Genomic DNA, 12,369 nt, shown 5'->3' on the forward strand with positions numbered 1-12,369 from the left:
AAAGGATCAAGTGAAAGCAGAATTGGACAGACTTCAGACTCTAGAGGTGGTGCAACCTGTTATGGCTAGTGAATGGTCATCTCCGCTGGTTGTAGTTTGGAAACTGCTGTAGAAACTTTGCCTCTGTGGCAGCTTCAGTACTGCTGTCAACACATAGTCAATTATGGATATGTATTCTCTCCCACACCAGGAGGAACTATTGTCAAAAATATTGGGTTGCCAGGACTTTTCTAAAACTGATTTGTCTGAAGCTTATCTGCAGGTTCTTGTGGGTGAAGAGCCTCAAAGAGTGCTAGTTTTTAATACTTCTTTTTGTCTATATGAATACTGACATCTTTATTTTGGTGTGGCTAGCACCCCCACTATTTTCCCACAATTTTTAGAGCAACTGATCATGTCTGCCCCATGTTACATTAATTATCTGGGTGATATTGTTGTCATGGCCTCCTCCATGGCTGAGCACTTGAAAAATTTGCAAACTTTGTTTTCTGTCTTACAGTCTGCAGGCTTATGGTGGAACCTCATGAAATCTCAGTTTTCTCAACCTTCTATTGTTTATATAGGGTTCAAGGTCTTGTGGGATGGGGTTTGCCCTCTGCCAGACCACATCTCCACTGTTACATCTGTGCCTCGCTCCTTGTCCACAAAGAAGTTTCAGGTTTTCCTAGGGAAGACAGGTTGCTATCAAAAATTCCTGCCAGGGTGGCCTCATTGGCCCACTCATAGCATACCTTGTTACACAAAAATGTACCTTTTGCTGGAGCCCAAACTGTGAACGTGCTCTTCAAATATTGAAATCCAAACTACTCTCAGCCCCTCATTTAGCTATGTTCTCTCTGGACCAGCATATAGTTTTGTTGATTGACACCTCATAGCATGGCATCAGTGTGGTCCTAACACACCGATATGCTGACGGCTCTGAATGACCTATTGCTTTTGTCTTTAAATCTCTCACTCCAACCCAGAGGTGTTACTCTCAGGTAGAAAACAAGGCTCTTGCAATATATATTTCACGTGTTTGTGTATTGCACAAAGTTTCACTTATTACTGATCATAAACCCTTGATTTCCTCATTTAACCTCACACTTCCTTGCCTGATAAGGCACCACTTTGCCCACAATGGTGGACACTTCTCTCGTCTAACTGCAAATTATGAAATCCTTTTTCAACCCACATCGAAACATGCCAATGCAGATACCTTGTCCCACCTTTGTCCTGACTTTGATCGTGAAGAATTGATTTTCTTCCATCTTGATACTGAAATGCAAGCCACAGTTGAGGGTTTCCCAATTACTAGCTGATGCATAGCAGCTGCCATTGCCACTGGCCCAGTTCTCCACCAGGTGGTTTGGCTTTTTTCAACAGGGTTGTCGAGATAAACTGCCGGGTCAGGCATCGGATCCCTGTACAGCTATCTTTCCTCGTGATATCATCTCTCTGCTTTTGACACTGTTTTGCTGTTGTCTATGGAAAACCTTTCTCCCAGGGTAGTCATTCCCACCACATTCTGGCATGAGGTTCACCAGGGCCATTGGGGAATTTTGCGCACTACACTCTTAGCTAGGAACATGTTATTGGGCTAGGGATTGACTATAGACTTTTGGTTGTGGATGCATTTTCCTGCTTTCCTTACATTCTCTGGAGTGTGTTAACATTGGCTGAGGTCACAGTTCATAAGATTTTGAGGGTTTTTTCTATTGAGAGGTTGCCTTGCACCTTAGATTCTGATAATTGACCCCAGTTCACTTCTCACACCTTCCAATTGTTTTGTTCCAGTCATGGCATTCATCATGTTATGGCCCCACCATTCCACCCCCAATCAAATGGCGAGGTGGAATGACAATCAAGGCCAAAATCAAAAAGTCTGTTGTAAATTCTCCACCAGATGACGCCCTTCACCGTTTTCTGAGCACATATTGCTTCACGCCTATGGGGAACAGGGCCCAGCTGAGTTGCTTCACAGCCAGCAGCCACATATGGTCCTCCATCTCCTGTGGGCTGTGCTGCACCTGCTACGACTGGGTTCATCTGGGCCCTTTACGCTGAGATTGCTGGTGTGGGCTCGAGGGGTTGGTCGATGCTATCTTTGTGATATTCATATAGCTAACAGGCAGGTGGTGCACCACTTTGATCAGTTATGTCCCCACTTAGCACCAGAAGCTATCAATTTGTGGGTGTGGCCCCCATGGCTGCAGCTCACCCCACCACCCTCCACCTCAAGCCTGTCATTGCCTGCTGTGGAGGCACCCCTGTCCTGTTGGCTGCCTCCTCCTGGGGTTCCAGCTTTCCGGCACTGAGTGCTGGTCTGTCTCTGGCCTCCAGCCCATTGAAGCAACCTGCTGTTCCAGTCACGCCACCTCCACCAGCCCCCTCAATAGCATCAGCTCAGCCATTTTCACCAGTGGGTTCAGCCCCGTCCTCTCCACACTGGGACTCGCCTGCTGATGATGATGGAGAGATGGCGATGGCACCCTCCTCCCAGGTACTGTTGTTGGGCACCACGAGGGCACGACACACTTGGGCATGCCCACATCCCTGCACATTCCAGCCCTATGCTCTGGTGCCTGCCCAGCACATTTTCCCACCCCCAACATTGGCACCAGATACCAGTGCTTTTTATCTGATGGAGATGTCTCTCATTGGGCCACTTTGCACAAGGGAGAGGTGCACACCTCTCTGCTGCTGGTGTGTGTGTGTGTGTGTGTGTGTGTGTGTGTGTGTGTGTGTGTGTGTGTGTGTGTGTGTACTTAAATCAACTGTCAACTTGATCAGCTGGCTGGCCACTAGAGGCTGCCTGTAGGAAGCATGCACACAGCAAGGTCTCTGCTGCTCCATATACTGGCAACTCACACATATATACATACGGAGCAGTGCTGACTCACCCTCATTATGTTCTGTGCATTACTTGTGTTGCACCATCTGCACGATTCTTTTGTCTTGTTATGTGTAAAGCCATATTCAAGTTACTTGGATTGGTTTCGTGTATTACTCAGTTACTACAGATATATCTTCCATCATCTCTCATTGGTGACATCATGCATCTTGTTGACTACAGGCAGACACTCACCAGTTTTGTTGTACCAGTCTCCACAGCCTATCCGGGACACAGGCAGTATCTCAAGGACAATTGTGTTTCCATGCAGCAAATTTGAAACTTCAGCTGCCGTCATGCTGCTGCCTTCAATTCGTGTGTCTGCGACAGCCAATATCCTGTCCCCTACGTGCAGAGCTCCACACCTGAGAACACAAAACAGCTATATGTACTGCAGCCATGTGGAAATATACATTTAACATGCCCACAGTTGGTGCAAACTACAGTACTGTACTTGAAGGTTTAATCAGAAATGATTGAGTTTTATTTCATATTTTACCTACTGTGATATAAAGCAATGGTCAAATGCACAGAATAGTAAATTAATATCATGAGGGGCGGTCAAATGAAATCTGAACACCCACCACAATGGGACCATGGAATGGTTCCATTCAAAGATACTCACCATATGCATTAAGTAATTTACCCCACTGGGAAAGAGATGATCAGTTCCTGTTTCATAGAGCATGGTCGGCTGCTGCCAGATCGACACTTCCTCATCTGACTTAAACTGATGTCCATGCACATCTTTCTTCATGTTGCCAAAGATGTGAAAATCACAAATTTGGACTGTATGGAGGATGTTGCAGTATTTCCAATCAAATTGAAGAAGTGTAGCCTTCAATTGTCATCGTGGTGTCAGACATTACTGTGCAACAGGATGATTCATCTGACAGCAATCTTGGGAGTACTGACTTTATGGCACATCACAGCATCTGCAAAGAGTCTTCATAGTGCTGCACACTGATTGTGGTTCTGTGCTCAAGGAACTTGATAAGCAGAGGGCCCCTGCAGTTGAAGAGGTTCATTATGACCTTACCAGAACTTATGCGAACAGCTTTGGATTTTTTTGGTGGGGAGAAATGTGGGATGTTTCCACTTTTGGTTCTGCTGTTTGAATTCAGGCTGTCAGAAGGTTGTCAGACAGAATCATCCTGTTGCATGATATTGCCTGTCTCCACATTGCTTATTGGATGAATGCTATGCTTCAGTGGTTGGGAAACACTGCAACATCTGTACAGCCCAGATCTTCCACCATGTGATTTTGACATCTTCAGCAACCTGAAGAAAGATGTAGATCAATGTCAATTTCAGTCAGACAAGTAAGTGCAAGAGTAGGTGTGGTAGTGGATCTGATGGTAGCTGACCGCATCCTACAGAATAGGAACTGATCGTCTGGTCCCATTGTGTCAGGTGTTCAGTTTTCATTTGACTGCCCCTTATGTGTATCCATTTAGTGAATTCATAAAGGGCTGCAGTAAAAACCTCCATGTTTTGTTACATTAAATGAAACTCTGAACATCCATGACAAAGGTATTTCCACAGAGTTTTTTCTGAGTTCTGAATGCATTTGTATTAGCAAATAGATGTGTGTTATGAGTGAGTCATCATTTGACAGCTTGAATAAGCTCCATAATTTAGATCATCTGTATGCTCAATGGCACCAATACCACATGAGATGAATCTTTACAGCCCACTACTGACATGAGGATGAAATCAGTTTGTGCTGATGTCACACATCATTTTCAGAGGCAGTTTTTTCACATAACATGTATCACACATTCTACAGGCTCTGTGATGTCAGGGTCTGAACAAGCAGTTCTGAGTTTTTCAGGGAAAAACAAACAATTAGCAGTTTTTTTTACTGAAAGTAGTGATACTGTTTAGGATTATGTTTGCACAACTGGGCATTATTTTTAAGGCACTGGAAATAACAGATCACTGACATGAAATAGCGAGTATTTTTGAATTTTGAAGAATACATTGCTTGTAATTGTGCTCCATTAAACTGAATTTAATGTACAACAGATTAACATAAAATTTTTTTTATTCATAGATGTTCCAGTCTACTCTGATATGCTGTATATTAATATGAAGTTGCACTGTACTATATTGTCAACACAGATTGCTTCTTTCATACTGTTGACAAAAAACAAACCTAAAAGTCATTTTTTACAGAACCTTGCACCTATTAAATTAGGCCATTGAAAAAGAAACAGTTATTTAACCAGAATACTCCCAAAAACAGACAACTATTCCTTTCCAGAATGAATTTTCCCTCTACAATAGATTGTGCACTGATATTAAACTTCCTGGTAGATTAAAACAGTTTACTGGACTGAGATTTGAAATCAGGACCTTTACCTTTCATGGAAAAGAGCTCTCTAGCATGTGCTTGGGTAGCTCAGATGGTAGAACACTTGTCTGTAAAAGGAAAAGGTTCCAGCTTTGGGTCTTGGTCTGAAATACAGTTTTAATCTGCCAGGAAATTTCAACTATTTCTTTGAATTTATGTAAGTGATAACCTACATCACTCAGTGGTGCTTTTGTGATGGGTTTTTAGTATATTTGTGTACCATTTCTATAAGCTATCACGGATTGTTTGAGGTAGATGAGTCTTTCCCAGGAGGTGCGCTGTTATATTTTACGGTATGGCATTATCCCATGGAATGTGTCAGGAAAATTTGCTCTATCCAGCAGGTCTAAACTTTATATGCCTGTTATAAGACTCATCTTACTTTTTAACATGAGTTGTAACAATTTATATTAAATTTCTAGATAGTCTGTGCAAGTTAGCAGCTGCAGTGTTTGAAACCAGCTCCTCCTTGTTCTTCAGATTCCTTTCCTTTAGACTATGATTGCAGTACTATCTATGGCACAATGTTCTCCTATCAGTGTTTGTGTATGTTGTAGTCACTTACATCAAACTCTATTTATTTAGTTATTTACTGATCCTTTCCCCTTTGGTTCACGTCTTGTATTGCCATGAAGCATTCTTCCATGTTTCATACAATAAATTGGATAAAGCCCTAACATCATATAACCTCAGTAAAGTGTTCATCTGAACACTTTTCTTTGATGTTCTTTTTTATATTGCTCTTTAATGGCTCAGTTAATTTTTTGGAATATTTCTTTATACTCTGCATATGTTACATCACATCGAAATATTTAAAAATGAAGCTTTAATGTGTAAGTAATTCAAAAATCAACAATTTCTGAACAGTCAATGGTCATGTAATGACAACAATGATCAGGGACAGAAAAATGGGTAAATGGGTAAGGGAAGAGAGAAGAGTTGAGAGCCAGTGTGACTTATAGATATAAAATGAAAACAGATTGACATACATCATGATGAACAGTGGAAGAGACAGTCAAATAGACCAATAGAAGAAGTGGCAGTTTGCAGAGTTTTGTCTAGAGATTTCACTGGAGCTGGACCACAAAGTTCTAAATAACTAACATAAAAAGTCTAAAACTGAATAAATAAAATAATTTCTGTACAGAAATAACCTTACCTTATGACAAATATTTGTATGAAAAATCCATTCACCTCTCCTTAAGAGCAAAGAGTCTGTCAGTGACACATTCATTCAAGTACACAATGCTGCATAGGAAGTCTTTTTCAATGGAGAGTGCAGCTAGTGCTACTAGCCACTCTTGGCTCATAATGCTTCACAAAAAGAGTTTTTCTTCCCTACAGGGCAGAGGAAGACCATTCTGTATCAAACTTTGTTACTGATGTGGTAACAATCACTTTCAGGACTTACATTCTTTCCCTAAAAGGCCCCTGCCAATTACTTCTGAGCAGGAATTGCACAAATACAACACCACATGTGTGCTCTAAACTCATTCCTCGTGTATGGTACCTGAAGTGCTACTCTCAGTTGATTGCATCCAGGGAAGGGATATACTTCACAACAGCTAGACAGAAATGTTTGCAGAAATTGACTTGAATACAAAATAAAAATTTCACAATGAAATAAAGTTGCAGTGAAAAATGCCCTGAGAAATCAAAATTTTCCATAACCTGAGCAATAATTGTGTCACACACTTCTTTTGCTGCAACAGCTTATAGAATTTTGTTTCCTTGTCTCTGTCTCTTTGCAGGATGATGTAGCTCTCTGTGCCTTAGAATTGTATCAATGATGCTACGCCGGATATCCTACATGACTCTTTTGAAATATTCTATCCCTTGTTGTACAGTCAGTGGGCAAACTGCTCACGTTTATAATTGACTTCAGAATATGTCAACATGTGACGTAACATGACTGAATACAGACAACCAAAACTGAAATGCTAGGTGCTCTAATTTCATCTCTGTACACCTGAGTGGCTATACTTACACCAACATAGCTCTGAGAAATAACTTTATCTGAATTATCCACAATATCCAGTAAACCTTCTTTAAGTGATTCTGATAACTGTTTGCATCTTGTTCATGAGGAGTGAGGAAAGACCAAAACCTTTCTATTGGTTTACCCTAAGACAAAACCTATCTGATAACCACAACAAACTGTGAAATTGTTGAAATACCAGTTTGTCATATGTGAAAAATGATACGATAGCAGTGCCAGTGATTTTCTTTCTTACTCAGTCATACAAGAAAGTAAATCTGATGTACTTTCACTCATGACATGCGTGATTTCCAAGATCATGCAAAAATACAGTTGACAGACCAACTTCTAAAGTCCTTGTAGGTCGGCCCCCTGACATGTTCTGGAGAGCCACCAAAGAAACAGTATTATATGATCACAAACGAGTGCTTGCACTATTCTAGATCTACATCTACATCTACATCTACTTGGTTACTCTGCAATTCACACTTAAGTGCCTGGCAGAGGGTTCATCGAACCATTTTCATACTACTTCGCTGGCCGGTGTAGCAGAGTGGTTCTAGGCACTTCAGTCTGGGACCGTGCGACCGCTATGGTCGCAGGTCCAAATCCTGCCTTGGGCATGGATGTGTGTGATGTCCTTAGGTTAGTTAGATTTAAGTAGTTCTAAGTTGTAGGGGACTGATGACCTCAGATGTTCAGTCCCATAGTGCTCAGAGCCATTTGAACCATACTACTTCTCTACCATTCCACTCTCGAATGGCGGATGGGAAAAAGGAACACCTAAATCTTTCTGTTCAAGCTCTGATTTCTCTTATTTTATTATGATGATCATTTCTCCCTACATAGGTGGGTGTCAACAAAATATTTTCACATTAGGAAGAGAAAGTTGATGATTGAAAATTTGTAAATAGATCTCGTCGCAAAGAATACTGCCTTTGTTTCAGTGACTGTCACCCCAACTCGCGTATCATATCAGTGACACACACACCCCCATGGCGAGATAACACGAAACGAGCTGCCCTTCTTTACACTTTTTCGATGTCCTCCATCAATCCTACTTGGCAAGGATCCCACACCATGCAGCAATATTCCAGCAGAGGAGAGACAAGTGGGTTTGTCGCATCCTCTAAGTGTTCCGCCAACAAAGTACAGTCTTTGTTTCGCCTTCCCCACAATATTATCTCTGTCGTCTTTCCAATTTAAGTTGCTCATAATTGTAATTCCTAGGTATTTAGTCGAATTGACAGGCCTTAGATTTGTGCGATTTACCGTATACCCAAAATTTATTAGATTTCTTTTAGTACCCATGTGGATGATCTTGCAGTTTCCTTTGTTTAGTGCCAATTGCCACTTTTTGCACCATACAGAAATTCTCTCTATCCTGTAACTACTATTACTGTTGTCCAGTCAATGTGTTCTGTACTTCATTCTATCTTACGTATTTCTCTGTAAAGTTCTATGTACCATAAATTGTGTTTGTTCTAGGAAAGTTGGCGATGAGTAATGGTTACATTTTCTTTGCATGTTAGTGTCAGTGCTAAGTCAGCTGACAAACATTTTGATGGAAGCACTCACTCCATCGTCAGGCCACAAGTGGCCCATCGGGACCATCCAACCGCCATGTCATCCTCAGCTGAGGATGCGGATAGGAGGGGCGTGTGGTCAGCACATCACTCTCCCGGTCATTATGATGGTTTTCTTTGACTGGAGCTGCTACTATTCCATCAGGTAGCTCCTCAATTGGCATCACGAGCCTGAGTGCACTCCGAAAAATGGCAACAGCACATGGTGGTCCACATGGTCATCCATCCATGTGCCGGCCATGCCCGACAGCGCTGGACTTCAGTGATCTGAAAGGAACACCATGGCAAGGTGGTTGCCATCCCGATAGAAGACATACTCCAATGTATCACTGCCCAGCAGCAAGCTGCTGCTGAACAACAGCAGGCTCTCTCTCACCACCACTCTAAATCAATTGGCACCTGTGTGTTCGCTGCAGGTTACTCTTCCATCAGCATTTATCTTATACTTTCCAGCATATGATAAATTGGCTGCAGATTGAGACTCCTAGAAGACACGACTACGCCAACATTTTCAGGTTTTTCACATGGGCGATGCGAACCTGTGTAGGGATTTTCTTTCTTTTCTGGCTTTCGCTGCACACTTATCAGTTGTTGTGTCAACTTGCGCCTTTGCAAGAACCGACCAGCTTATCATTTGATGAAATGTGCAAGCTTCTCGCAACCTATTACTGTGACAGAACGCTGGTTCTAGCAACGTGTGTAGAATTTTACGGTTGTCAGAAATGCCCAGACCAATCTTATAAATCCTGGGCTGCAGAATTGCACAGGTTGAACCATCATTTTACACTACTGGCTATTAAAATTGCTACACCAAGAAGAAATGCAGATGATAAACGGGTATTCATTCGACAAATATATTATACTAGAACTGACACGTGATTACATGGTTCAGAAGTGGTTCAAATGGCTCTGAGCACTATGGGACTTAACATCTGTGGTCATCAGTCCCCTAGAACTTAGAACTACTTAAACCGAACTAACCTAAGGACATCACACACATCCATGCCCGAGGCAGGATTCGAACCTGCGACCGTAGCGGTCACGCAGTTCCAGATTGAAGTGCCTAGGACCGCACGGCCACATGATTACATTTTCACGCAATTTGGGTGCATAGATCCTGAGAAATCAGTACCCAGAACATCCAGACCGTAATTACGGCCTTGATACGCCTGGGTATTGAGTCAAACAGAGCTTGGATGGCGTGTACATGTACAGCTGCCCATGCAGCTTCAACACGATACCACAGTTCATCAAGAGTAGTGACGCGTATTGTGACGAACCAGTTGCTCGGCCACCATTGACCAGATGTTTTTAGTTGGTGAGATATCTGGAGAATGTGCTGGCCATGGCAGCAGTCGAACATTTTCTGTATGCAGAAAGGCCCGTACAGCACCTCCAACATTATCCTGCTGAAATGTAGGGTTTCGCAGAGATCGAATGAAGGGTAGAGCCACGGGTCGTAACACTTCTGAAATGTAACGTACACTGCCGAAAGTGTCGTCAATGCGAACAGGAGGTGACCGAGACGTGTAACCAATGGCACCCCATACAATCACGCCAGGTGATACGCCAGTATGGCGATGACGAATAAACGCTTCCAATGTGCGTTCACCGCGATGTCACTAAACACGGATGCGACCATCATGATGCTGTAAACAGAACCTGGATTCATCCGATAAAAGGACGTTTTGCCATCCGTGCACCCAGGTTCGTCATTGAGTACACCATCGCAGGCGCTCCTGTCTGTGATGCAGCGTCAAGGGTAATCGCAGCCATGGTCTCTGAGCTGATAGTCCATGCTGCTGCAAACGTCGTCGAACTGTTCGTGCAGATGGTTGTTGTCTTGCAAACGTCCCCATCTGTTGACTCAGGGATCGAGACGTGGCTGCACGATCCGTTACAGCCATGTGGATAAGATGCCTGTCATCTCGACTGCTAGTGCCGTTGGGATCGAGCACGGCGGTCCGTATTACCCTCCTGAACCCACCGATTCCATATTCTGATAACAGTCATTGGATCTCGACCAACGCGAACAGCAATGTCGCGATACGATAAACCGCAATCGCGATAGGCTATAGTCCGATCTTTATCAATGTCGGAAACGTGATGGTACGCATTTTTCCTCTTTACACGAGGCATCACAACGTTTTACCAGGCAACGCCGGTCAACTGCTGTTTGTGTATGAGAAATCGGTTGGAAACTTTCCTGATGTCAGCACGTTGTAGGTGTCGCGACCGGCGCCAACCTTGTTGAATGCTCTGAAAAGCTAATAATTTGCATATCACAGCATTTTCTTCCTGTCGGTTAAATTTCGCGTGTGTAGCACGTCATCTTCGTGGTGTAGCAATTTTAATGGCCAGTAGTGTAAATTTGTCACTAGTACCCATCACGAATCCTATGCTGATCACATGGTATTTGATGTTATAATTCATCTGGCCCCAGACAGGGATGTTTGCGAAAAGTCACTTAAATGTGAGAATTCGAAGTTTACAGATTTGCTCAATATAGCACAGTCCTTTGAAGTGTCACGGGCTACAGGCGATCAGATTTCTCCGGGGGGGGGGGGGGGGGGGGGGAGGTATTGGAAGTTTCTCAGTCAACCAGTGCTAGGCACTCTGCAAGTGTTCGGTATGACAAGCCGTTGCAGCAGTACCAGTACAACCTTCGACTCAGTGTCTTGTGGAGCAGTGACGGATACGGCCACCTCTCCAGCAGGTCACGTCACAACAATGGCCGTATGCCCCCCTTCTATCTTGCCTGTACTGCTTCGTCCAACACGATAGTGTTGTGTGCCCTGAAAGTTGGTCTGTTTGCAACAAGTGCCAAAAGAATGACCAGATTGCATTGCTGTGTAACTCCGTTTCAAACGTGGCGGATACAGTAGTACCAATGAACATACACTGTATTTCTACAATGATTGTTTCCCTGAACAAATTGACTCGTGTGTGTTTAACAAACCGCTAAAAATCCAAGTGGCCACGTGAGCTGCAGTGACTTTAGTAAACACACCAACGTACGTGCATTTGGGCTCCCCTCCCTTCACACAGGATTCATGGAAGCTGGTTAGTTACAATAAACAGCCGATTTCAATTCTAGGTCAACTCTCCGCTCCTGTCTCCGACAAAAATTGTTGTTCACCATCTCACCTTTCTTGTTGTGGATCATTCCCATATCGCAGACCTGTTTGGGTTAGATGCATTAAAAACTTTCGATTTCTCCTTTGCTAATGACATAACATTAGTGTCAGATGAATTCTGTACCAGCAACTGGAGTCCCTCTGCTCTGAGTTTTCGTCCCTGTTTTCCCCTGGGCTCGGATGTGCTACCAGTTTTCAGGCGCACATTACCATCAAAGAGCTCTCGTTTTCTTTTCGGGCGCATTGCACGACCCTCTCAAGGCCAAATTAGACCGTTTGACGTCGCTCGATGTCGTTCGGCCTCTTTCTTCCAGTGAATGGGCTATACCGCTGGTCACCTTTAAGAAGCCGACAGGTCAGCTTCGCCTCTGTGACGACGTCTGTGTCACGATTAACACTTTCGCTGCAGCTGACGCTGTTAAGACTCACAACAAGCCACG

The 12,369-nt window shown here is 43.4% G+C and overlaps 1 protein-coding gene across 1 annotated transcript in view; it reads right to left on the reverse strand.

The window, feature by feature from the left end:
* LOC126248080 (glutamate receptor-interacting protein 1) overlaps positions 1-12,369 on the reverse strand; it is a 535,929-nt gene that overhangs the window by 189,176 nt on the left and 334,384 nt on the right. Inside the window, exon 6 of the mRNA XM_049948737.1 lies at positions 3,068-3,237. Within this exon, the coding sequence (XP_049804694.1) occupies positions 3,068-3,237 (170 nt within the window). The remainder of the gene's footprint in view (positions 1-3,067; positions 3,238-12,369) is intronic.

This window comes from Schistocerca nitens, chromosome 3 (genome assembly GCF_023898315.1).
Source record: "Schistocerca nitens isolate TAMUIC-IGC-003100 chromosome 3, iqSchNite1.1, whole genome shotgun sequence".
Classification (NCBI taxonomy): Eukaryota; Metazoa; Arthropoda; class Insecta; order Orthoptera; family Acrididae; genus Schistocerca; species Schistocerca nitens.